Source organism: Abramis brama (assembly GCF_963993115.1).
Source record: "Abramis brama genome assembly, chromosome: 23".
In the NCBI taxonomy this organism is placed as follows: Eukaryota; Metazoa; Chordata; class Actinopteri; order Cypriniformes; family Leuciscidae; genus Abramis; species Abramis brama.
Window position 1 is genome coordinate 22,820,833 of NC_139985.1, and position 27,489 is coordinate 22,848,321.

The 27,489-nt window shown below is 36.5% G+C and overlaps 3 protein-coding genes across 6 annotated transcripts in view; 1 reads left to right on the forward strand and 2 right to left on the reverse strand.

The window, feature by feature from the left end:
• Positions 1–35: 35 nt before the first annotated feature.
• samd13 (sterile alpha motif domain containing 13) lies at positions 36–8,384 on the reverse strand. Of its 4 annotated transcripts, none has more exons than XM_084101958.1 (5): positions 8,239–8,384; positions 7,283–7,441; positions 6,986–7,028; positions 4,223–4,334; positions 36–900 (listed from the first exon to the last, which is right to left on the reverse strand). In XM_084101958.1, exons 2-5 carry the CDS (start codon positions 7,349–7,351, stop codon positions 873–875), a joined length of 252 nt encoding a protein of 83 aa, XP_083958084.1. In that variant the 5' UTR covers positions 7,352–7,441; positions 8,239–8,384; the 3' UTR covers positions 36–872. The 4 variants fall into 4 exon arrangements, with proteins under 4 accessions (XP_083958084.1, XP_083958085.1, XP_083958083.1 ...); XM_084101959.1 differs by having other exon boundaries at positions 6,986–7,025; positions 8,239–8,373; XM_084101957.1 differs by lacking the exon at positions 8,239–8,384 and having other exon boundaries at positions 6,986–7,025; positions 7,283–7,424.
• A 379-nt stretch (positions 8,385–8,763) lies between these two features.
• On the reverse strand, positions 8,764–25,146 carry prkacba (protein kinase, cAMP-dependent, catalytic, beta a). The gene is made up of 10 exons (XM_084100614.1): positions 24,786–25,146; positions 23,404–23,465; positions 23,186–23,314; positions 12,971–13,069; positions 12,767–12,849; positions 12,540–12,666; positions 12,326–12,421; positions 12,127–12,249; positions 9,631–9,795; positions 8,764–9,532 (listed from the first exon to the last, which is right to left on the reverse strand). The coding sequence occupies exons 1-10, from the start codon at positions 24,979–24,981 to the stop codon at positions 9,407–9,409; spliced, it is 1,206 nt and encodes a 401-aa protein (XP_083956740.1). The 5' UTR covers positions 24,982–25,146; the 3' UTR covers positions 8,764–9,406.
• Positions 25,147–26,486: 1,340 nt separating this feature from the next.
• ttll7 (tubulin tyrosine ligase-like family, member 7) overlaps positions 26,487–27,489 on the forward strand; it is a 114,403-nt gene continuing 113,400 nt past the window's right edge. The window contains 1 exon segment of the mRNA XM_084101960.1: positions 26,487–26,653. The gene's annotated coding sequence lies outside the window, so the exon portion shown is untranslated.

The following is a 27,489-nucleotide window of genomic DNA, read 5'->3' on the forward strand; positions in this document are numbered from 1 at the left end:
AGAAGTTAAACAGCACTGTAATGAGGACCAGGTAGTGGAATCTGAAAAAGCACCATTTATTGCAGGCTACACTGGCCTTTGTTTCCTCTTTTTAAAACACCCTGTATCACAAACTGCTTTAGATTTACAGTGTTGTGCTGTCTGTCAACAACAACAATTCACCAATTCATCAGGAATCACATTGTTAGTTACAGAATTAAAGGAATAAACAGAATTAATAGCAGCACAAAGCACTGTCATTCTGACAGGATTCCCGAAAACAAACCTCACGCGTTCAGCCTTTATCATCATTTTCAGACATTTGATCATTTGTGCTGTCAATTTATCTCAACACACTTTTTATCTATTAAAACTGGAAAAACAAAAAGGGAAATAAACACCAATAAGCTGATCAAATCTCAGCTGTGACAGCAATGTTGTCAATCTCACTTCCGTTCAAAACGTACTTCATGCATTACACAGAAACATCTCAGTTTTTCATTTGACATCACAGATCACATTATTAAACCAACCAAGCATTTAATCTTAAAAGCAATAATGATTTATGGACAAGCACACAAAGTCAAATCTGAAGGAACACACTGTTAAACATAGGTCGGCTGAAAACTGTAAATGTGCCTGTACAGCAGAATGAGACCTTAAAAGCAATAAATTCACCATGTTTATTTATCAAGATGCATAAAATGTATTAGTTCTGTCTGCAGTTACCCTGCACTGCGGTGATTGTCTTCCATGCGTCCACATGGCTGCAAGCAGCTACGAGACGTTACTTTTTAAATGTTGGGTTTGGAGAGGCTTGACGTGATACTCATATATCTTCAGTGCAGGTCCCAGTTTTATAGACAGTCCGGTTAGAACGTCATTACGAGTCATTAATAAAAGGGATTTGCCATCGATTTCCTGTAAGTTTAGCAAAATAAATAAATACAGAAACACAGAAGACAAAATAATAACATGAATATTATTGAATTCATCATACAACTTTAAAGTATAAAATCCCAAATCGCATCATAATAGGTTTATACTATGGTTGTCTTGTAGCCTAGTTATCGCTTGTACTTGTACAATTTGTTGTCAAATGACCATATTTCATACACAGCTTTATGTAATTGAGAGATGAACATGGAGGCATTAAAAAGTGCATATCAAAGTAAATTTTGTACATAGCTGGTAAAATGAGTTGATATGAAATATATCATGCATGTTTGAATTGTCAATGTATAAAAACAAGCAAATTATTTGGCTAAACATTAGCCATGAATTAATAAATAAAGTACCAGAAGGGTAGCTGTGGATTACGCAACACAGGCAACATTTTTGCAAAACACAAAATACGTACCAATACGTACATATTAGAGATGCGCGGTTGGCGGTTACAGCCGCGGACTCCGCGAATAAACCGCGGATCGGGCGGATGACGTGACGAAAAATAATATTTTAATTCAATTCGGGCGGGTGGCGGGCGGTTGAACCAATCAAATGAAAAATATTATGTATACAGCAATCAGCGGATGGCGGGCGGGTGCGGTTTTAAAAATTGGTCAAAAACGTTGGTGCAGATGGATGGCGGACGGATGATGAGTTTTGTGATGCGGTTGCGGATGAAATGCCCATCCGCGCATCTCTAGTACATATCACTGCAGTTTCCAACAGAAATGAACACTAGAGGCAGTAAAACAGCAAGCACTTTTAATTGTTTTCACACACAAGTATGATTACAGGGGCAGATTATGAATTAATAAAGACTTGTTTTCACGCAGCTCTTTTCACAATTATGTTATGACCTCAAAACACTAGTTTTTACCATAGTGCATGATTCCCGTGAAAGACAAGCCACTATAAAAGAGCTCAAAAACAAGCTAAAATGGCACGGTTATGATTGCTTTTTTATGTCACATTTGTTTTTGTTAACACTATCTGGTAAGTTTAGTGTTTAGTGTAGGAGTATGTTATTTTAAAATGGAGCATTAAGCTTTTAGCGTCACTCATCGGAACATTTCAATTCAGAACTGTGGTGATGTGTACAAACACCAACGTAATAAAACGTTGCCATATTTGCGTTCATCTGTTCCGGAAAAAAACTAAACAGGGCCCGGTTCCCCAAAACGTTCTTATCGCTAAGTAGTTCTTAACCTATTCCTTAACCTCTCTCTTAACGTTATGGCACGATTCCCGACACGTTCGTATGCTAAGTATATCTTCTGTAAGTCACACTTTCGTAAGGTTGGTCTGGACCACTCTTAGCTTTACCTTATCACTGTTGCAGGTCTATACAAATATAATTCTGAAGTTTTAATACACCCAGACAGTATTCAATTAGGCTAATTCAAGTGTTTTCATGCAAAGAATAAAATTTTCATTACACTGATTGTTGTTAGATTTTTTATTATATTATTATACAATATTGTTAATTTAATTAAAAAGCGCTTTTAAAGGCCAGTGAAAGCATAGGCTACTGTCAGTTAAGTCCTATTCGGACACTAATATTGTTTCTCATGGGCTTGTATGGTATTTTAAACATTTATAGGGGTGAGTCGGTGATTTTAGTGCCGTCCGAATCCATAATATCAGTTTTTTTTCTCACCCAACCCGCGTAAAAATCCCTGGCCAAATTAGTACCTACTGTTTTTTGACAAACAGGTCGTGTGGCAATTTAATTGCCGTCTGAATCCAAATCTCTGAGTTTACAAGAAGAGATTCAAAATCCACTGTTTAAACCCTTTTTGATCACTGCCGAGCACCGTACGTGACGTACACTTTTATTACTGAAATGCTTGAAAGTATTTCCAAGAACAATATTTCATCGCAGCTCCACCTCAGCGAACAAAAATGGGAAAGAGAAGAAAGCACGTACAAATTTGAAATGGTTATTATGGCAGCAATATATGATACAATTTAAAAATATGTATTTTTTTTACATCCAGGTTTTTAGCGTCACTCACTGAACATTTCACTTTAAAACTGTTGTGAAAAGTGCACGACGCAACATATTTTGCGTTTTGCAAAAATGTTGCCACATGTATGTTTTTCTATGAGCGCTGGTCAGACCTTTTAGGAAACATTTGGGAAAATGGAAAATGCAAGGCAAAAATGTCCCTGCAATTCTAAAGTTTGATATGAGGAATAATAATGTCTTAGTTTGTTCACTCCAGTCAAGGATGTCTTGTATATGTATATGTATGTACCGGTCAAAAGTAATGGAAACATTACTATTTTTAATGTTTTTGAAAAAAAGTCTCTTATGCTCATCAAGCTTGCATTTATTTGATCTGATTTCAGGATTCTTTGATGAATAAAAAGTAAAAAATGTATTTAAAATAGAAATCTTTTGTAACAATATACACTACTGTTCAAAAGTTTTGGGTCAGTAATTTATTTATTTATTTTTTAAATAAATTAATACTTTTATTCAGCAAGGATGTAAGTTGATAAAAAGTGATAGTAAAGACGGTAATACTTTACAATAAGGTTCATTAGTTAACATTAGTTATACCTTAGTTAACAACAACTAAGAATGAACAATACTTCTACAGCATGTACTAATCTTATTTAATAATAATTTCAACATTTACTAATACGTTATTAAAATCAAAGGTTGTAATTGTTTACATTAGTTAATGTACTGTGAACTAACATGAACAATTAACAGCTGTATTTTTATTTACTAACATTAACAAAGATTAATACTGTAACAAATGTATTGCTCATTGTTAGTTCATGTTAGTTAATACATTAACTAATGAACCTTATTGTAAAGTATTACTGTAAAGTCTTTTTTAGATATTGTTAGAAAAGATTTCTATTTTAAATAAATTATGTTCTTTTTAACTTTTTATTCATCAATGAATCCTGAAAAAATTATCACAGGTTCCAAAAAATACTAAGCAGCACAACTGTTTCCAACATTGATAATACTGAGTATCAAATCAATATATTAGAATGATTTCTGAAGGATCATGTGACACTGAAGACTGGAATAATGGCTAAAGAAAATTCAGCTTTGCATCACAGAAATACATTTTAAAGTATATTAAAATAGAAAACCATTATTTTAAATTGAAATATATATATATATATATATATATATATATATATATATATATATATATATATATATATATATATATATATATATATATATATATGTGTGTGTGTGTGTGTGTGTGTGTGTGTCATGACACTGTGCAGCAAATAACTTGGGAATATGAAAATGAACCCCTACCTGATCCTGGAAAGCGTTGGCTTGCTCCTCAAACCCTGTTGCTTTAAAGTAATTGACCACATCCACCACAGCCCAGTGTGCGGGATCAGTAAGCTGCCCATTCTCCACAGAACTATTAGGGAGTGAAAAATATTCAACTGATGCATTAGTATGATTTAACCATTCCATATGTCTACACAATCTTCCAAGAAATGTGATCACTTTATAACACTTCATCACTTTCAAATAATCACTTTACTAGGCTTAAATCTGTTTCATGTGTGCTGTAGGTTATCACTAAAAGAAGTGTCCAATCAGACATCGTTCTCTGCCTCTCTGCGTTAGTATATGCTGACATCAGTTTGCCTGAACAGTTTTTGGAGGGCGGGGTCATGGAGAAAGGGTGTGTGTGCTCAAATCACTTATTAAATTTGCGCATAAGCTCTTGTTCAGGAAAATCTGCTTTAGTCAAATCAGTGTTGTAATAATATTCTGATCTTCAACAACTGACAGTGTTTGAATATTTTAAATAAAATCAATGCTAATTATCAAATTAATTGGCAGCAGTTGCCATGCAAACCATTTAATTTCAGTCCGGTTGCCATGGCTCTGCCCTTGTGTAATAAACAAGAGGCCATCTAAACATCAGACGACAGCTCCGCTGTCACAGAAGAGGCAGAGCATTTCTATTCTAAAGTGGCACAGTATGTTAAAAGTAGATTTCCTGCACTGTTTTTGGATTCGGGTGGCTCAGTAGGTAGTATGTTGCCTCACAGCAAGAAGGTCCTCAGTTCGAGCCCCAGCTGAGCCAGGAGTTCTTTCTGTGTGGAGTTTGCATGTTCTCCCCATGTCCAAAGACGTCCAGGCTAGGTGGATTGGATATGCTAAATTGGCGATAGGAGTGAGTATATTTGAGTGTCCCAGCACCAGTGTTGCACGAGTTAGTGCACTCTTAGTGCTGGGTTGTGTCAGGAAGGCCACGAGCGTAAAACCTGTGCCAAATCCAATGTGCGGATAATCCCACTGTGGCGACCCCTTACGGGAGCAGCCAAAAGAAGATGATGATTTTTCACCAGTATTGTACAACACAAACTGAGGGCTGAACTAAGAATTATTTCCAAAAATTGTCCATTCCTTGGAACCCAAATTTTCTAATTCTTAAATTCCCTTTCACCAACTTTGAGGATGGCTATATAAATGGATCGCGAAGGTAAGTTCTGCTTTCTGACTCAGAGCCACTGATGGAGCATGAAGATGACTGGTTTATTCCATCAGATGGAATTCCAAACAGCCTTTATCAAGTGTATAAAACAGAAATATTTGAATTGGCTTCAATTTTGTTATTGTCTACACTAGACCTGTCGATGCAGTAATAAGATATCACAATAATTAACATGCATGGTATTGTTATTGTGGGCACTTCAAAGTACTGTGAATAATTCCTTACATATGAATTATGCATTTTAAGAATACTTTTCCAACACCGTGTGTGCTGCGTCAAAGAGGCATGTGCACTCTGATGTAAACAAGCCCAACACAGATGAGAAGCGCATGGAGGAACGAGTGAAGGAGAAATGCACATTCACTCTCTGACGCTTTTATGGAACAGCAGAAATGCAGCCGTTACCCTGGTAACCCAGCAAACAAAGCAGCTGCTGTTTCTGATCAGTATTTAATTGTTCCAAACAGCCAATCAGATTTTTGTATTTGCTATGGTGTTCATCACAGCATCAAATACTTAATGACTTAAAGACTTAATAGGCTGTCTATTTTTTCAAACTTAAACATTTTTACATTTAAATCTGGACTAGATCATTCTTTATTATTGTTCAGTAACACTTTACAATAAGGTTATATTAGTATGTTATCGAAATACAAAATATATATAAAAAAAATATATATATAAAGGGTAACACTTTACAATAAGGTTCATTAGTTACTGCATTAACTAACATGAACTAACAATGAGTAATACTTGTGTTACAGTATTTATTCATCTCTGTTAATGTTAGTTAATAAAAATACAGCATTGTTTGTTCATGTTAGTTCATAGTACATTAATGTTAACAAATACAACCTTTGATTTTAATAATGTATTAGTAAATGTTGAAATTAAGATTAATTAAGGTTAATAAATGCTGTAGAAGTATTGTTCATTCTTAGTTCATTAACTAAGGTAGTTAACTAATGTTAACTAATGAACCTTATTGTAAAGTGTAACCATGAAAAGTTATGTTTGTTAAGATTAGATAATTCATTAGTTGAACTAATGAACTAACAATGAAAAATACTTCTAAAGAATTTATTAATATTAGATAATGTTAATTTCAACATTTACTAAAACATTATTAAAATCAAAGATGTATATGTTAATATTATTTAATGGACATGGGCAAACATTAACTAACAATGAACAGTTGTATTTTTATTGACTAATGTTAAGAAATAATAATAACTACTGTAACAAATGTAGCTATATCTCATTGTTAGATAATGTTAGTTAATGCATTAACTTAACTGGATCTTATTGTAAAGTGTTGCTCTTTATCTGTTTGAAACCTTTGTTTACTTTATAGGCTACATTGTTTTGTGTTTTATTTTATGGTATTTAAATGTTCCTAGTTCTTTTTGTTATAAGAAAAGGTATTAAACCTGTTAGGAGAACAACACTTTTTTTGTATCTTAATTCAATACCACGATAATACAATCATACCATGATAAAAGCTTCAGCAATTATCGTTAAATTAAAATTTGATACCGTCACATAGCCTAGTATACACTTACCTTTTGGTGTCCACTGACCCATTTTCCTTGGCTTCCATGACTGCTGGATTAAAAATAAAAATTCTCAATGGATTCCGATTCAATACATGCAATTCTAGTCTATCATCACAAGCTCCTGTAGTAGCCTATAGTTCTCTAAGAAATACTATAGTATGGGAGATGCTCTATTTTAATTCATTCATTTAATTAATATTTGCAAATTCTGATAAATTCTTGAGGTGCAATGAGACGCTCTGCTTTGATATGTACACTAATAAATATCTTATTAATCTGATCAACAACTGATATATCGCTCACCTGTTTGTCAGAGAGGTGAGACTGCTTTATTCCATTAGATGTGTTCAGTTGTATCCTCATGGCCTTCATCTCCCGCTGTGCAAAACCGCCCCATTTTCCATAAACTTACACAAACCTCCAAGCTTCTGAATAAATCTTTGTGTAGTCAGAGAATTGATTCTGCAAAAAAATAAAAAAATAAAAAATAAGAATAATCTGAGCAATAAAAAAAATATATCAAGCATTCTTTCACTTAACTCAACCGATATTTTAAGCACTGTGATCCTTCACGTGAGTAATAAACCAAAAAGTTCAGGACCACAAAAGAGGTTAGACATGTCAAATAGAGGAAATACATTGTAAACATTAAGGTAATCTGTCAGAAAATAGCCTAAATCAAATTACTAGCAAATTAATATTTTATTATAATCATCATTATCATATAAAGAAACTCAATTCTGTTTTTAGGTTTGAGAACAGCTTAAATTACATGCGAAAAATATCAGAGTTATAAGGGAAATTAAAATAGCCTAAGCGTTTCCCTTGCTGGTTTGACAGGTTCCGTGTCTATGAAGAGAAACGCGATAAACAAAATGACAGCCATATATATATATATTTTAACAGAGAAGTGATTTTTAATTATAAATAAAACATCTAATAATTTATTATAAGTAAAGTATTTTTAATAACTGAAAAACACCGTATGAAATGTATTAGTCTTGCTATAAATATATGTAACTGTATCACTGAAGCTGTAATCTGACAGGCTAAACAGAAGGATTTTTTCAACAAAACATAAAATGAATATATTACAAGTGTTTGTATGATGAATTTCAACAGAGTGATGATTAATAAAGCAGATGATGAACTCATTAGCCAGCTAGCTTCCTTTAACTCCACATTTATGACATTTGCCGTCATTCTAAGAAAACAAAACGACACTTTCCAATTGTTTGGATGAAAAGCTTTTATCTTACCAATTTGTTTTATGATTGGATGATTTATGTTGATGGTTTGGATGTTATCGATTCCCGATCATTGGAACAATATTACGCTTTTTTCGCCCAGCACAATCCGACAAATGCAGGAACGGGGGAACATGGGTAATGTAGTCTCGAACGATGGGAAATGTAGTTGTTCACAAGCATGGAATGGATAGATCTAAATCAACCTGTTATTTTTTACCTGAGAAATCAATGCAACAGAAATAGGCCGTTTTACCACTTGATTTTTATCCAGGATTGTAAAAGTATTATATTATATTATATTATATTATATTATATTATATTATATTATATTATATTATATTATATTATATTATATTATAAATGCGAGTCTGCAAGTCCACTTCTTGACGAAAAAAAGGCAATACAATTCTAACACCAACTAAAATGCTTTAACATTCTACATGTGCAATACAGTAGGTATTAGCATCCTAGGGCTTCATTCAAGTGGGGAAGTAAAATCGTTCACAAACATAAGGACAAACAAAATACAGAAAATACACTTTGCATTGGACATTACAAGGCAATGCAAATCATTTTATTTTATTCAGTGTCTAAATAATTGGTCACAAAATTGTACAGCATGATCTCTACAGCAGATATAAAAATAATAGTAAAAAAAAAAAAAGTATCATATATGATTGAGCTGTATACCATTGTTTAGGAGATCTGTTTTCAAAGCTGGAGGAAAAAAAACATTCAAACAAACAATTTTACACTTTTACATTGTACTTTCTTTACCTTTTCATATTTCTGAACAGCCACATGCTTTCTTCAGCATATACACATATTCTACAGTTATCACGCACGCACGCACGCGCGCACACGCACACACACACACACACACACACACACACACACACACACACACACACACGCGTAATAGAGAATTTAGCTTTTTCATATATTAATACTGAACATATACTTTTCTTTAATGTGTAAAAGACACATTAGAAAATGGAGCAGTGTTCCATGGTAAAAAACTGCAAAAAGTGAAAAATAGGCTTTATTCAATGTATAAATTAACATAATAAAGTAAAACTTTTACATCTAATCAAATGTTTTTAAAAAAAAGAAAAAGTAAGGAGACTATAAAAAAAAAAGAAAAAAAAAAAGAACTCATAAAGCTTTTACAGGTACCCTAGAACTCCAAGAACTCTTTTGTACATTTCTCTGTGACAGATACCCGTATGTTTTCCTCATCATATTCATCAAAGTTACTTGTGTCTCCAGGCCCTCTGCACTTTGGTATGATGGGAGCATCAACCTGTAAAATTCATGAAGAAATAGAGCGGTTCTCAAGATCCATTCAGAAACTTAAATCCTGAAAGTATGAATAAGGTGTTAAAGAACAAGAGGCCACACCTTCTTCTCATAGATTGCAATCCAGTCAGTCGTAGCAAACCATCTGTGGTTTTTGATGTCACTGACACCATTTTTCAAATTGCCAAAGCGCTTTGTGAGGTCCACTTGCAGCAGATTGCGCAGAAGATCCTTCAGGTCTGAACTGAAGTGTGAGGGGAATCGTACCTGTGCAAATCAAGTATTCACATCTGAATGTTTGATATTTATTCAATAATCTCGAATTATGTTAAAAAAAAAAGAAAAAAAAAAGAAAAAAAACAACAACACCCATGCATTGTTGTAGAAGTCAGCAAATGTTGAAAACATCTCTAGAACCTTTGTGTGTCAAATGCTCCTGTTAAAATGTTTATTCTGGTCCCAAAAATATATGACGATATGATATTATTTATTATTATTATTTATTGAATACTGATGAAGCAATCAAGTTTGTGTAAAATAAATAGAAATTGTGATATACTTTAGATATAGGGCCAACACTAAGGGGGAGTGCACTGACAACTACTGAAAAACAAATTGTGCTAAAAAACACCTTAACAATGAGCAGAGCAAAATCCTGGCAACTACCCAGAATACTCACAAATTTTGCCACTCACCATTGAAATAACATTTCAATAAAGTCAGTAAAGTTCAGTTCAATTTCAGTAAAGAATCTATAAAGTATTATTTAGTCATTTTTCCTCATCCTTTCCTCGGGTTGGACCCAAAAATCTTTTTCTTTTAATTTAAAATTTGAAATTGAGTGTTCACACACACACACACACACACACACACACACACACACACACACACACACACACACACACACACACACACGACTGGATTTGAAGAGATTATGTGGTTTTAATAAAAATAATGACAAATCCTTCCCTCATGTGCCAATCTGACCACCATAGGAAGGAATGAAAAATGGGGATTTTAAAAAAAAAAATTGGTCAAAAAATATTCCCTAGGAATCTCCTAGATTTTAACTAATTTACATTGCAGTACAATTATAACAGCATTTTCAAATAAATATTCTTCAAGGTTTTACTTGCCCCCCCCCCCCCCCCCCCCCCCCCCCCCCCCCCACGCCCTGCTGTCCACCTTACTAGCTTGAATTATCAATATACACTTCAGACACTTCAGTATAAACACTAACCTAAAAATGCTTAAAATTAAAACTAAACATGCTAAAACCATACCAAAAAATTGTTTTATAATGTCTAAATACTGTATATACCTGAATGCATACTGGAGAAAAAAATAAAATAAAATAAAAACTAAAGAAAAATGACTTGGGGACCCTGGGGAACAGTTAATTTGCACCATATAGAGCTATAAGGCCATCTAGTGGCAAGAGTTATGAAATATATATATTTTTTTTTCCACAAGAGGGCGGCAAAGACACCCAATGTGAGACTTTTTTGGAGAGTTATTTTGTATTTAAAGGGGTCATCGGACGGCCATTTTCCACAAGTTGGTGTGATTCTTTAGGGTCTTTGTGTAAAGTTTGTAACATACAACAAGTTCACACTTACATACAATTAGAGGGGGTACAGTTTAATGCATATTTGGCGTGCTGTCCGGGGGGAGGGCTCTGAGCTCGGAGTTCGGCCCGAACCCAGAGTACTCTCCCCCGTATGTAAGTGGTCAGAACTAGAAGTGTGGAGAAGGGGTGGTGGCTGCTAAACCGTCAATGGATTGAGGTGAGACTGCTGAATGTATATATACCTCTTACCATTGATTGCTGAGTGCTCTCCACTTGTGTTAATTATCTGAACGTGCTCCTCCCGAACTTTGTTAATAAAACATCATTTAAAATTCCTCAATGGTTGTGTAAAACAACAACCTTTTTACCTCCTCCAAAACAGCTCTATTCATAGCGACCCATTTCAGTGCATGTCTCTTTAAATGATAATGAGCAACTGCTCACCCCACCCCTCTCTTTCATGAAGCATGTTGACACAAGACAGGTAAAGTGCTGCCTTGACAACCTGCCTTGGTGGACAGTATACAAATGGCTAAGGGCGGAAATATGCTAATACTGGACAGTGGTCGTGGGCGGAGCATGAGCAATATGACATCATATTGCTCAGAAAATCCAAACGGCTTGATTATTTAGAGTGTTTAGGTTTTTGAGGATAAAAAAAAAGGAGTGAATGGATTTTTTTCATTGTATGGTGGTTGTGTCCACACACTGCAAAGACCAAACACCATATAAAAGTGAATTTTGCATCCGATGACCCCTTTAAGTGAAAAAATGTGCTGAATGTGCTTAAATTATTTTACTAAATTAAAATATTAATAAAGACTAGTAATTTAAAGGTAAATAAAATAAATAAAGAAATAAATACATAAATGATATAAGCTTTCTGGACAAAAAAAACAAAAAAATGAATAAGTATAATTTTAGGACCCACGAGGGAAGGAATTGTTACAGGTATGGGAGGAGAGGACGAGACATATTCATTATGTGGTTTTCTTTTTTTTTTTTTTTAATTTTGAAATTCTTCTGACCTTGCCAGATACGATTTTCTCATAGATCTGAATAGGTTGATCAGCGAAGAAAGGTGGATATCCAGCAGCCATTTCATAGATCAGAACACCCAACGCCCACCAGTCAACAGCTTTGTTGTAGCCCTAACAAAGAAAAAGAGCAAACGCTGAGACCTCATTGAACTCCTAAGGAGGAAGAACTACTGGTGTGTTGTCTTACCTTACTGAGAATGATCTCTGGTGCCAGGTACTCTGGTGTACCGCACAATGTCCAAGTTCTGCCTTTCACTCGTTTGGCAAAGCCAAAGTCTGTTACCTTAATCACATTCAAATATAAGAGTTATGGATGAAGCTAATTAAAATTATGTATGAATACAAGACCAAAGTGAAAGTAACATTTTATCGGAAGATCAGCAGCCAAGTGACTGGCACACCTGGATGTATCCCTGATGATCAATGAGCAAGTTTTCAGGTTTTAGGTCCCTGTAGATAAGGTCTAGAGTATGAAGATACTCGAACGTCAGAACAATCTGAGCAGCATAGAAACGTGCATTCTGCTCACTATAAGGACAAAAACAAAGTTATTTCATTGATAAAGAATGGCAGAAGGCTAAAGGTACATCATAAAGAGTTTTTATTAACTAGTTTTTAAGCGGTTCACCTGAATCTTCCAATCCGTCTCAGATGTGAGAACATCTCACCGCCTTGGATATATTCCATGACCATGTACAAATTTGAATTATCCTGTTGAGGGAATTATTTAATGAAATTAATTTCTGTGTTGCATTTTTGCAGTAGCCCTGCCAAACACAACAAACACACACTTTCACATTGTCATTCTTCTCAATATAATTTGCTCCTGTACCTTAAAAGCGCACTCCAGTTTCACAAGGAAAGGAAAGGAAACTGCTTGTAATATTTTCTTCTCATTTAATGTGTGTTCTATCTGTTTGAGCTTCACCACCTGGAAAATCATCAAAAGCAGGGATAAAAAAAAAAATTAAAAAGAAAATTATGAGAAATAATTAATAGTATGAAAAAAAACAGGCAAATATTTTAAATACTAAACAAAATATAATTTTTATTAAATATTTTAATGTACTATAAGCATATTTTACCTAGCAGTATAAATAGGGTACAAGGGTAGAATTCTGTAACATTCTTTTTTATTTATATTATATTAATATTAATATTTAATATTAATGCGGCAATCTAATTTGTGTAAATATAAATAGTTTGAGAAATAGTGATATAGTAAATTTCACAGATTCTCATTAGCTACTTTCGTTTTTGGTTAAAGTAAAATAAAACAACATTAGTCTTGAGCAAAGTAGCAAAGTTGTGATTTTAAAATACCGATTTTTAGAGTAACTGTTCAAAAGCCGCTGGATCCAGACATGATGGCTGTTTCTTACCCATAAAGACATTCCAATGCTATCTCACAACCAATGGACTACTTGCACAACTTTCCGCGTTATAGTAAGCTACTTTTGTACTATTGGTGCTTTATTTCAGTCTTTTAAAATAATTGAATGAATAGCTACGTTTTGTAGCTACACGACAACGATGTACTAAAACAATTTACTAAAAAGTATACAGACGACAACATTGTTAAAACGATCCCCATTCACACGGATCCGCAAACTACTTAACTATGACTAAAAGTACTTAACGACTAAAAATGCTGTGTTATGCATGCCAGACCAGTAGATGGCGATGTCACTTTGTGAAGAAACTATGCGGCTATAGACTGAACACGTAATACTTCTTCTTCTTATGTTTTTATTGGCGGTTGAGTCACGGAAAAATTGAAGACCGGAAGTACATCTTTTAGTAGGGATACGGCTCTTCCGGTTAGCTTTTTACAATGGCGGAGTCCGATAGATACCGCTGGACCAAATCTCTCTGCAACCTGCCTGAAGTCACATATGACGATGTGGTTCGGATGGTAAATGAAAACTCTCAAGTGGAAACGTCAAAACTGAGGAAAGGGTACAAGTTGCGGGTGTAGCCTGCCATTGTTGTTATAGCTCTAGCTGTTCGCCTGTAAGGTAAACGTTTCTATGGTAACAGCGAGTTGGACCAATCAGCAGATGTTGCTGCTACGCTTAGGATTGTGGGTAGTGTAGTTTTTTTTCCATAAGATCGCGGATAAAACATGTTTTTCTTAAAACAAGGTTGATTTCATACAAACTTATAGCTTCTACAGGAGCAAAAACCTTCGTTTCACAACCTCATAGCTCGTGGTCACAGTCTACCTCGGATGGTTTAGACATTATGGCTGATAATCTAAATCCTTATCGAGAAATACTGTTGACCGGAAGTTCTGAATCCCTACTCCGCGTTCCGGAAGCAGGAAGTGTGACATAGGCCTATTAGGTGTTTTACTGCCACCTACTGCATATATATATACACTAGATGTCGCCTTGGGGTTCTAAGCATGCGTCAAAACCGCCGCCATCTTGGAACAGGGGTCTTGTCATAGGAAGTAGCTAGGTAACGCTGCTATCTCCGCCTGTACTTCGAATTCATGGATGATGCCGGACTTTTGTGCTGCGTATGGAAGTTCACACGAATGAAATCTAAAAACCAGACAGCAAGGGATTACATTTCACAAGTGAGAATGTGTTTTATGATATTGAATGATACAAAATTATATTTCTGATTACGTTGATTTGTTTCAGTCCTTGGTTAACAACCGCAGCTAATCCATGCTAGTTAGCTAGCTAGTTACCCATTAGTTTTTGACAGTTAGGAAAACCGACAATGAACAGAATGTATTTATATCAATGTAATATGATCGTAAGATGTTGGAAATGTGGACAGTTGTTTTGGTCTCTATTCAATAGTTTCTCCGACTGGCGCTGTGTGGCCCTGACAAAAATAACCCTTGTGTTTAAAATGTACAATATGCAGGAGTTGATCCTCAATACCCACTTTTGGCTGTGTTGTTCCTAACTTTGAGTTTTTACCGATTGTACTCAAACCTTTTATTGGAAAAAAACAGTGTGGTGCTTGTAACCTGTAAGTAAGTACAGTCCTAATAGTATGCTTGTCCTCTCCCTGTCAATCTTCAAACAGTACATCCATGATTATTATACATAGAATTCCACACATCTTATGTATGTGTGAGTTTTGCACAAGGATACAGTGGGCTCAAGGGCTTGTTTCTTCCTTGCAAACTGGGGATGGAGGTGTGGAAGGACACTGGAATTTGTGAAAATGTCAACTGTTTAGCTATTTAAGATGTATTTACTACTTTAGTACATACTTATTTAATGTGGCAAAAGTATTGCGGGACAGGAATAAAGAAAAGATGAAACGGTCTTTGGCACCTCAACTATCTAACTTTCACATTATGTTCCTCTCAAATTTTTGATTTGCTTCCACCTGCAAATTGCTTTGTGTATCATATTTAATAAACCAATACAATTTAAATGTTTAAATTAACATGTATAGTCACACCATTGTAGCCATTTTGCATGCAGTAGGCTAAGGTAAGTAGTTCATTCTAAGTTTACTCAAGTGGAAGAATGTGACTAATAAACTTAGGCCAACTAGCACTATGCATTATATTTTGAAAAAGAGGTAGATTATTTTAATATCAAAACCTTAAATTTTCTCTGGACTCGCTGATAAATACATGTCTGACCGTTGGAACGAACCAAAAAAACTAGAAAATCGCATTCATGACGATTTATGGTGATTTTATTTCCGTTAGACCTTTGCCTACATTGACGCTGATGCATTAAAGAGGAGGGGCTCCCCTGTTCCAAGATGGTGGCTCTATTGACGCATTCGTTCCAATGAACTGCAGTAGCCAAGGCGACATCTAGTGTATATATCTATGCACCTACTGAACGGGAGTGTGGATCAGAAGATTTGGCAGAATGTAGGGGAAGAAAAAGATAAATAAAAATAAATTATAATTCGCAATAACCTTTATACTCGCTCCATCAGACCTGTTTCTTTCAAAAATGTCAATAACTGTATATGTATTTTCCTCAATGCTGTTCCAATGATGTTTTTTAAAGTGAAATTTAGTTTTATTTTTTCTAGTACTTCTTTTAATTCCTTCCTTCCTTTCCTTTTCATATACATAACAATTCACCATACCTAGAGATTGGCATGGTTTTATTTCAGTTAGCCTAATAGCTGGTTTGATTTGCATTGAGAGATGATCTTATGGAAAGTACTCCGTGCCAATCTCTAGGTATGGTGAAGGCTATGTGACGATGTGGGGCTATTTTAATTCCAAAGGCCAAGGGAACTTTATCAGGATGCATAGTATCCTGGATCCATGAAGTAACTGGCCTTTAAAAATAAAAATCTGCCTGCCTCTATGGGAATTTAACATAGGGGTGTCCAGACTTATGCACCCTGTATTTTAAGGAAGAACATTTATTTATTTACGATACATTATTCATTCACAAAGAAAATGGGTGTCCTTAAAGGTTGGATTTTTCCTAATTTTTTTAATTAAGGCATTAAGTTCAATTTCCAAAAGATGATTTTTTATTCCTCTTTTTAGTCAACTTTAGCATGGGTGTCTAAACTTATGCATAGCACTGTATGTTGAGCCCTATATGTCCTATTCTGAGACGAGTGATAATCCTTTCTTCACTTTGCTTTTTACTCATCTCCCTTTTCATGCCAACAAAGCTTTGAATACTATACAAATGTCTTCCTGTATCATTAATTTCCCAATATTCCTGCCATATTTTTTTTGAGTTTGATCTTTTATAAATGCTTTAGCCTCAGTTTTACTGCAATCTGCAAATCTACTGTTGGTGATTTAAGAGATTGTTTAACATATCCACTTCTTCATTTCCTTTCACACCAACATGTGCAGGAACCCAAACAAACCATACACTCAAACCTTTATTATGTAATCTGTATATTGTTTGATATATTTAAATTATGATTTCCCTGATTTTATCAGATGCAACTAAAACATTTTTTTTTTGGTTATATTCTTCTACCCACTGCAATCCCAATATAATGGCTACCAGTTCTACTGTATAAACTGAAAGATTATCTGTTGTTCTTTTCTTGATATATTTTCCACATTGTGGGATGTACACTGCAGCACCTGTATGTCCATTTGTAGGGTTTTTTGAACCATCTGTGAATATCATTATTTTATTAGTAAAATTATTTTCTAAGTAGCTTTGGACAACAAACCAGATAGGTATTTGCTTTAAATTATCTTTTATTTATTTGTAAATCAACCAGTGGCATTATAAACATCCAAGGAGGGATATTTGAATATGGGACAGTAGGACAATATTGTATACTATTCAAACCTATTTTCCTTGCTTTTTCATTCACAATCCAAAACTCCTAAAATTAGATTTACTATGTTCCCAACACTCCTGTACTATAGTCTTTGCAGGATGGGATTCATTATGCCCTTGCAGGTTTACCCAGTATGCTAGCATAAGTTTAAGTCTTCTAATACCCAATGGCATCTCTCCCATTTCAACCTGAATTGCCGCAACCAGAGATGTTTTGAAAGCCCCACTACATATTCTTATGGCTTAAGCTTGTATCTAGTTCCTTTTCGAGAACGGTTCACTCATATTGCGTCGCTAGACGCTATGGGAAAACTCCTTTTCTCGAGAATATTGAAGCCTTTATTTTAAAATGCAGTGCAGCTGCACAGCCAGCACAGTGCAGAGCTGTATAGCGTGCTGATTGACAGATGACGCTGTCATCTGCTGATTCACCATTTCCCTGCGGTCATCCAGCGACGTATCCTTTTAATGAGCAAAACCGCCTAAAAGGCAAATTTTTTTCTAAAAGAGCAGCGCGGCGTTGTTTCAAATGCCGCGCTCCTACTGTGTCACATGCAGAGCCCCTCTGCATTGCACAGACGAGCACCGTGTGAGTGTGTTTCCTGCCTGGGCAAAAACCATGCAGAAACTCAGGGCGGCTGTTCTCATTGCGAGAACATGCCACTCTCCTCTCTGTGCTCGCGGCTAGCTTTCTTTTTAGAGAGCGACCCTGCCCCTCGTGCCCTCCCATTTCCCGCCTCCCAGGAACCTCGGAGGAAGAAACGGTGGGGTCAGAGGACACAAGAGCGCATGGAGACGAGTGAGTTCATGCCAGCTCAGTCCCCGCACTTTCTCCACACTCTCTCCTATGAAGAGGCCGGCCTCGTCTCGTTTGGTGGACCCGGAGGAAGACCTCCACGATGATGCCGATCTGAAGGCGAGGATTGGTCGGGCTCTATTATTGACCCCGTCCCCCCGTCTCAGACCAGCAAAAGCGTTACCAGAGTGGGCACAGGCGTCTCGACTATAGGGTCTCGACTAGTCTTCAACGGAAGAGCCAGCTAAAGAGCCATCTAAAAGCCGCCTCGACGAATGGTTCCTGCCGGGGTGCCAGCAGGTCCCTCGTCAGCGATCAGCGCCTTCTTCCCTGAGGTTCATGACGAACTGACGAAGTCATGGCGCGCCCCCTACTCGGCCCGCCTATGCACTTCCGCCTCTGCACTGCTCTCAACTCTCGACGGTGCAGAGGAAAGGGGGTATGAGAAGCTGCCCCCCCTAGAGGAAGCGCATCTCTGACCGCCCATCGCCGTTGGATGGAGGTCTAAAGTGACTCACCCATCCAAGCCGTGCAGGACTACTTCAGCTCTTGCTGGCCGAGCCAATGCGTCCGCTGTTCAAGCTGCTTCAGTCCTGCACACTATGGTGGTCCTCCAAGTCTTCCAGCCGAAACTCCTCCGCTCCATGGACGAGATCTGCGCAGCGCCACTGACCTGTTCCTGCGCGCCACAAAGACCACCGCCCAGGCCATTGGTAGAAGCATGGCCAGCCTGGTAGTGCTTGAGCGCCACCTGTGGCTTAATCTCACAAAGATAAAGGACGCAGACAAGACTGCCTTCCTGGACTCCCCAGTTTACACCACCAGCTTCTTCGGTCCCGTGGTGAAGGGCTTCGCTGAGCGTTTCACGGAAGCACAGAAGTCTTTGCAAACAATGCCACACTTTCTGCCCAAACGCTCCAGTTCTGCTTCAGGTCGACCCAGGAACGCACCGACCCAACAGCCAGCCAAACCAGCACCGCCGGTCTCTCAGCCCCACCCAGCAGCTGGAGCTAAACAGTGCCTGGCGCCAGCTAAGTGGAAAGACACCAACTGGTACCAGTCAGGTCTAAGCATGGGCCTACTCTCGAGGAAGAAAGTGGTCATGATGGATGCCTCCAACCTAGGCTGGGGGGCCCTGTGCAAGGGCAGGCCAACCTCCGGCCTCTGGTCAAGCTCGGAGAAACGCCTACACATCAACTGCCTAGAAATGAGAGCAGTCTTTCTAGCCCTAAAAATCTTCCTCCCGAGCCTGGCGGGACACCACGTCCTGGTCCGAGGCTGAACCCACCTCGTCCTCCCTCTACACCCTCATGGGACCTATCCACGGTCCTCAGGGCTCTTAGGGGACCCCCTTTCGAGCCGCTTCAGTCGGCTGACTTAAAGCCACTTTCACTCAAGACCGCACTCCTGCTAGCCCTAGCATCGGTCAAGCGAGTGGGCAATTTGCAAGCGCTCTCCATGAACGCTTCCTGCCTTGAGTTTGGGCACAATGACTCCAAAGTCGTCTTCAAACCTAGACATGGCTATGTACCCAAGGTGCTCTCAACTCCATTCAGAGCCCAGGTCATTTCACTATCTGCCCTTCCCCTGTCGGAAGACGATAGAGAATTAAGTCTACTCTGCCCTGTCAGGGCTCTCAGAGTTTATATAGAGTGTTCTACCCCGTTCAGGCAGTTGGAACAGCTCTTTGTATGCTTCGGCGGCCGCACCAAAGGGCTCCCGGTCACGAAGCAAAGATTGTCACGCTGGATAGTAGATGCTATCTCTTTGGCCTACGCCTCAATGGGCCTTCAATGCCCCATAGGCGTCAGGGGTCATTGCACAAGGGGCATGGCCTCTTCATGGGCATGGTCCAGTGGTGTACCAATTGAAGACATTTGTGCTGTGGCCGGCTGGACTTCACCATCAGAGGTTTTACAACTTGGAGGTGCCGGCTCTGCAGGCATGAGTCTATCTAGGAGATCTTGGCCCCTGAAAGGCCCAAGCCTCAAGGTATCCCTTTGTGGGCTCCGACATTTGTCCAGTCCCTGTTGGTTTTTGACTTTTAGTTCTACTATAAGTCTTGGGCTTCACAGCCCCAGATGGTAGTTCAGAGTGAAGTCGTCAGCTAATGAGAGCGTTTTGAAAAGGGTTCCCATAGCATCTAGCGACGCAATACGAGTGAACTGTTCTCATGTTTCATTTTATCTATGTGTTGTCTCCATGTAAGCTTTTCATCAAATAAAACTCCAAGAAATCTAATCACCCTAACTTGCTCAAGTTCTTTACCATATAATTTCAATTAAATTTGTTTATGTCGCTTAGAGAAACAAATTATCTGAGATTTGATTGTAGATAATCTGAAACCCCATTTAAATGACCATTGTTCTACTGCCTTAACTGCTGTCTGCATTTTCTTTTGCATGTATTCTAGATTTCTGCCCCTAATCAAAAGGACCCCATCATCCGCATATAGTGATTTCCCTATATCATGTTAACACGTAATACACGCATGATGTTGCCGTTTTCAAAAATCCGTAAAAAGTTTCTGTCTTTAGTTGAAAACGGTGTTGAGTAAACGGCCCCTCAAACAGTCTGATTATGTGACAGTCATCAGTGGAAACATCATGGCTTACTGTGGTTTGGTCAACAGAGGAAGTTTCAGTTTCCTCTTCTCTGTCATTTTTTTACCATTTAACATTACATTCTGACACATGAAACAAGGCCCAGACCAGCCAGACACAATTTAAACTGTCACATTTTTTGAATTTCCTGAAATTTGAAAATGATAATCAAGCAAATTCAATGTTTAGGAAACAAACAAAAAAATAATATTTTTTGTTTAATGTCCTCTGTAGAGAATATCTAGACTCAGTTGTTAGGAAATTGAGTACAATTATGTTTAAAAAAACATGCTCAGTCATTTTCATTCACAAATCTTTTTTTTTTTTGGAGCTAATAATGTCTTCTGTAAACCTGATAAATGTTTTGTTACGGCGGGTCAGGTAAAATGAGTAGAGGAGGGATCTAAATGCGGCACCTTTATTATAATGATAAAGACGGTAATCCACTAGAGAAACAATGAAGAAGATCACAGGAGAAACACGCATTGACAGCATTGACAACGCAAGACAAAGAACTGAACAAACTGAGTGCCATACACAGTATAATGATGAACTAAACAAGGAGTAGGTGGATGCAATCAATCAAACAATGAGTAATGACAACAAATGTAACCATGACAATCAAGGAAACAAAAAGAAAACATAGGAAATAAGTATGTATAAACTATAGCTGCATCTGAAATCACATACTGTCAGATTATTTGAATTTGAACTTTGCGACCATTCAAAAATATGTTACATATATATATATACATATATATATATATATATATATATATATATATATATATATAAGCATATGCATATGTTTTATATATATATATATATATATATATATATATATATATATATATATATATATATATATATATATATATATATATATATATACAACATATGCATATGCTTATATACTACTCTTACATACTATTTTTTGCATACTATTGATTTAGGATGCAGCATAAGAGTCCAATACGAAACTGAAACCAAAAACTAAATGTCACAGTTTTTAATATAACATAACCATAATTTGTGTAAACATGCTCAAAGATGCATTTAGGCTTAAGCCTTGTCTGTGAAACCGGCAATAATGGCAAATTTTGTGAGGAGGCTTCTGAGCATGCTCAGTTTGATGATCAGTGATCACCCATAACAATCTTGAAAAACTTGTTAAAGCATGGGGACTTTTGAGCAAATGTAAATATTTGTAATTCAGAATGAATGTATGTTTTAATAAATGTAATATATTTTAGTTAAAAATGATTTGTTTCAAGTCATCATTAGGGTGATTAGTGTCGTTCTTCTTTGTGAAGTTTCTTCAATTTTAGTGATTCAATTCTTTTGGTGCATAGAAGTAACCCTACATAACCTTTGTGTTTGTGCCAATACCTGTAAACTGAGATTGTTTAGTGGAAAGGTTAGTAATATTTGCATTAGTAATGTGCAATATTAATACTCAGCTTAAGTTCAAAATGCAGGCATATTGAACTTGGATCCACAAGTATTAGGTACACACCAAGGATGTTCATTATCAGTACATACAGTTGTAATGATATTGACACAGAGGAGCATATTTTTTCCCCAGTTAATGATTATTTTTTCTCAGCAGCAGACGACATAATGGTAGCACACGCTCATAATAAACAGAACATTATCGTTCACTGTCGCGTTTTGGCTTGCTTAGTTGGGGACAATTAATATTCAGAAATATTATTGATTCGAATGCACTGACACTATTGGATGAGAACTGAACTGAGCTGGATGATGACATCACTATATTTTCTTCAGAGCTGCTTTGTAGATGAATTGAACTAATTTCAAAATTGATGAACTTTACAGTCATTGAACTGAACTGAATAAACACTAAACTGATTTCAACTGAATAACAACTGTTTACTGTACTATTTTCTTTTTAGAGCTGCATTACTGTAGAATTGAATTCTGTCCATATCAATGAATCATTATTTTCCATATCAATGTAAAGCTGCTTTGTATATCTGTATTGTATAAAGCGATATATAAATAAAGGTGAATTGACTTCAATCACAGACCAAATTTATTGTGTTTTTTTATATATATATATTTTTTGTTGGTAGTTGATATAACTAATTTTTACAAGTTATTTATTTATTTATATTTTACAGTGGATGTCATTTTCCGAGGACATCGAATGAATCACTGTCGTCATTGTAAAACCATACTCTTCTTGGAAAATTTTAAAATAAATATTTACAAAATAGTACACATTTTGCTCTGAAAAGCTCAGTATACACTTTAAGAGACCTGTTGTTAAATAATAAGAATTAACAAAAACAAATGTCTTCTACAGAGGACAAATAGCAATTGCTGGGTCCTGCAGGAGGATATACAGTATGCATACTCACTTTTTGCCTGTCGAGAATCTTCATAGCATAGTATTGGCCCGACTGTCTGTGCTTGACTAGCATTACTCTCCCAAAAGAGCCAGTCCCAAGAGTTTTCAGCCTGTCAAAGTCATCTAGACATGATGTGCTCTGCAGATCCAAAGGCAGAGGACAACAATTAGTTCTGCTGGAGAAAACGGTCTTTGACTTTGAAGTTTACTGTAATAAAGCTCTCATACCTGTGGCTGACTCTCCCATTTAATCAAAAAATCATCTTTGGCTTTTGTCAAGACTTCTTTCACTAAACAGAACAGATTACAGAATAAACATCAGTGGCAAAGGATTGTTCTCTGCTTGAGGGAAGAATAAATGTTAAAATTAAATGTCATTTTTTGTTTTTGAGCAAGAAGAAGAAAAAAGGCAGGAAACCTCAGTAGAGTCAGTGCACTTCCTGCCAACACCGTATGTTAGACATAATACAAATTAAAATGGTAACACTTTACAATAAGGTTCATTAGTTAACATTAGTTAATTACATTAGTTATGAAGGAATAATGAACTGCACTTATACAGCATTTATTAATCTTTGTTAATGTTAATTTCAACATTTACTTTATTAAAATCTTGTTAACATTAGTTAATGCATTTTGAACTAACATAAATTAACAATGAACAGCTGCATTTTTATTAACTAACGTTAACAAAGATTAACAAATACAGTAACAAATGTATTGCTAGTTATTAATACATTAACGAATGTTAGCTAGTGTACCTTATTATAATGTGTTACCATTAACATGTTAAAAAAAGTGTGTGCTATATCTATAGTGAATGCTTTTTTGGGGGATATTCACTTCAGGTAGGTTTCTGCTACACAGTGTTTGAGTTGAGTTCGCATGGCTATTTCATGTAAAGAAAACATTATACATCTCTCCCCTTGACAACATTGTAAATGTTTTCATTTAAGCCAGCTACAACCAACATTACAATATACATAGGCCTATGGACTTTTGATTGATATCTTTTATGAGGTGCAGGCTGCCACTTGGTCATGAGATTTGCTTTTGCATCTGTTTGTCAGATGTATATCAGTAACAGTGAATTTGGTTACATTTTATGTTGTAATTTCACTGGAACCAAGAGTGTTGTGTCTGTAAATACAGACATCAAGTAAACTGTGCTAGCTGTGTGCAGGGCGGCCTATTATCTCGTCTGCTACGAACTAGAAGGAAAGATAATAATTCATAGATGTAAGGCTTTAATAGCCACTGTTCACTAAAGTGAAAATTCAGGTTTGTTTGCTGGCTCTGAGAAGGCTTGTTTCTCTTCCTGTTAAAACCACAAACAGTCTGACAACAATCAAAGTGTACGGAAATATATGCATTTGGACAAGGCTAACACATTTTACTCTGCACTCATCAGATATTTACTATTAAAATACCTACATCACATCATATCCTTCAATCTATAATGGTTGAGAAAATAAACCAGAGATACTCTATGCAATGAGTTAATATCAAGAGTAAGCCAGTTTAAGAAAGCAGGATTCTAGTGCATTGAAACAACATTCATTAGATTGTTTATTAATTTAAAATATATCTCTGAAAAGGCTTAGACTTACTTGTTGCATCCCAAAGGCCAGTGTACTCTGACACATGTGGCCCTTCATTCTCTAGTCCTTTCTCCTGGTTTCCTTTCCGGTATTTGTAAAAAAAACGGCTAGCTAAAGTGTCCAGTCTCTGAAGGGCAGAGTTAGTGCCTGATGACTGCCCAAAGTTTGGATCTTTTGTCTGGGCCATCACACACGCACTGTTCATACAGGAGGAAACTCTCAAACTGGTTGATAACCACAAATGTTCTTCAACTAAAGTCTCTGGAGCCCAGAAAAGCCATAGTCATTTCCTGTTTGAGAGTATTAACATAGAGTCGTTGTCTTACCACCAACTGAGCTAGTTATACTTCCTGTTAGAATATGTGTTAATGAAGAAGTAAATACGGGTCATCAGGCCCTTTGCTCAACACCCCAAACAGTGGAGGAAAAACAAAAGAGACACTCTGAGGATCCAAAGGCCAACACAGGGAGAATGTAGGCTATTGATTCCCACTGAGAGATAACTCGTCAGTACTAACCTGTAGAAATCTTTTACTTATTCTCAGAAAAGACAATTTCTTTCTTCTGCTGAACACAAAAGATATTTTGAAGAATGTACCCATTGACTTTCTAAGTCAGTTGTCATTGTCTAAGTCAATGTTGCTGTCATTATGTGCTCTATAATCACATCAACAGGTTCATCAGTGTTACTCAGTCCTGACTTATGCAATCATGTAAAGTGTGACATTATTATTGACTTGTATTACTGCTACTCATCACTCTAATTCACAATTCAAACTAAGTTCCCCCTGATAAAACCACTAAGGTTAGTATGGTAAGTGCTTTCCTTTAGAGTATGAATTTAACAAACAAACAAACAAACAAACACTGGTGCACATTTGCAGGCAGTTGCCACTAGACACCCTTACAAACAAAAGCAAAATAATAGGCCACCGCCGTGTCGAACGGTTAAGTCGTGGCGCCATCATGTGGAGAACAGACGGAAAAAACTTCAGTGATGACTTGGCTATCTACATTAATTGGCCAATTTCTTTAAAATGCACGACTAAAGTCAGAGTTAGATTAAAATATCATTCAAACACAAATGTTACAAAATTACTAATAAGCTAGGTAGACAAAGGACATCAATATTTGTTTAAATACTATTAAAGTGAAATACAAAAAAGCAAAATCTAGCTGTATTTTATTTACTGTCAATTTTAAGTCACCTTTTAGTTTTTAATCTAATGTCACAGTAGCCTAAACAGTGGAAAATGCTTAACAATCTAATTTTGTTCATAGATTGGTTTCTGTTAGGGTCACATAATAATATTTTGTGAAAAAATAAAATAAAAAATAGATACAATTAATTTAGAAATAGGAAATGTATAATATTTATTATTAGCTTCTTTATTGATATTAGTCATCTGAATAAGAACCCGGATGGAAACATTGGTTTGTTGCTAAGAATCCGTGCGCTCCGGAAGAGTCCATGTATTTCGCAGTGGGGAATTATGGTTACTTAACAGTAAACATACACGCTAAAGCATGCCACTTAATCATGTAGTAATACACAGTAATCTTATTAAATTTTAAAGGCAATAAAAATGTCCAAACTGTGGTTAAATTATATTGTGTTATTTATACTGTGTAAACAGCATGCAGTCCACGCGCCCCTATCTGAAGAATAAGTCGGTCCATCTTCATCGTACACTTGCGGTAACTGGACAACATACAGGGCAGATTGAGGTCTTTCATTCAAAGCCAAACATTTAATTGAAATGTTAAAACGAAATAATATTAATTAAGGTAAAACATAAGAATTACACACAAAGAAACAGAGAAAAGCGAGGAACAGCGACATCATCGCAGACAGAGAGACAGAAGCCCGTGTTTAGGTAATTTACTCAAAACCTTCTCATTTTCATCATCAATGATCTGATTACAATGGTCACAAAGTTTATACAAAATAATAATACTATTGACATATAATTATTCAATTGCTTGTGCTCAGTGTCTGTAAGCTATCTGGCTGTCTTGTGTGTCAGAATGCGGCGCATCTCTGCATCTCTCATCGCATCTGCACCTACTGTTTATAAATAATGATTATTTGTCACTTTAATAACATGCAATATATAACCTAAGCATTGTTGACGAGTTCGTTGTGCAGTTTAGATGAACAGCTGCATAAATCCTGGCAATGCATTACCGGTGTTTTATTATCATTTGGGCCTCCTTGCATCAGTGGATCTTGCAGAGAAATCAGAGGCAAATGGATCACATGACAGCGCGAAACACCCTGTATTTAACTGTGAGTTAGAAGGAGAATGAATGGAGAAAGCCACGTGTTTGGATGCAGATCGGGTCTTTTGATCATCCTTGTTATATGTGGCCTACACAACAACACGCATGCCAACACTTCCATCACATAATGATCATGAATTAACCTGTGCACATGAGCCAAGAACAACAAAAGATCAGGATCTATCTGTCTGTCTGTACATTTATCCACCTCATGCCACATCTTCTATAGCCTCTTAGCAGTAGACCTCATAATATAACGTTTGTTGAGAGGGTGCCATGAGCTTTATGCTGTAACAGACCAGTGATTCAAGTCTAACAGCAGATTACATCACTGATGTCTTCTGTTCATGGGAGAGAATGGTATCTAGGAGAGGGTGATGTTTTTTGGTCATTGGTTCACTGTTGCAATAAACAAATTCATTAAGCATTG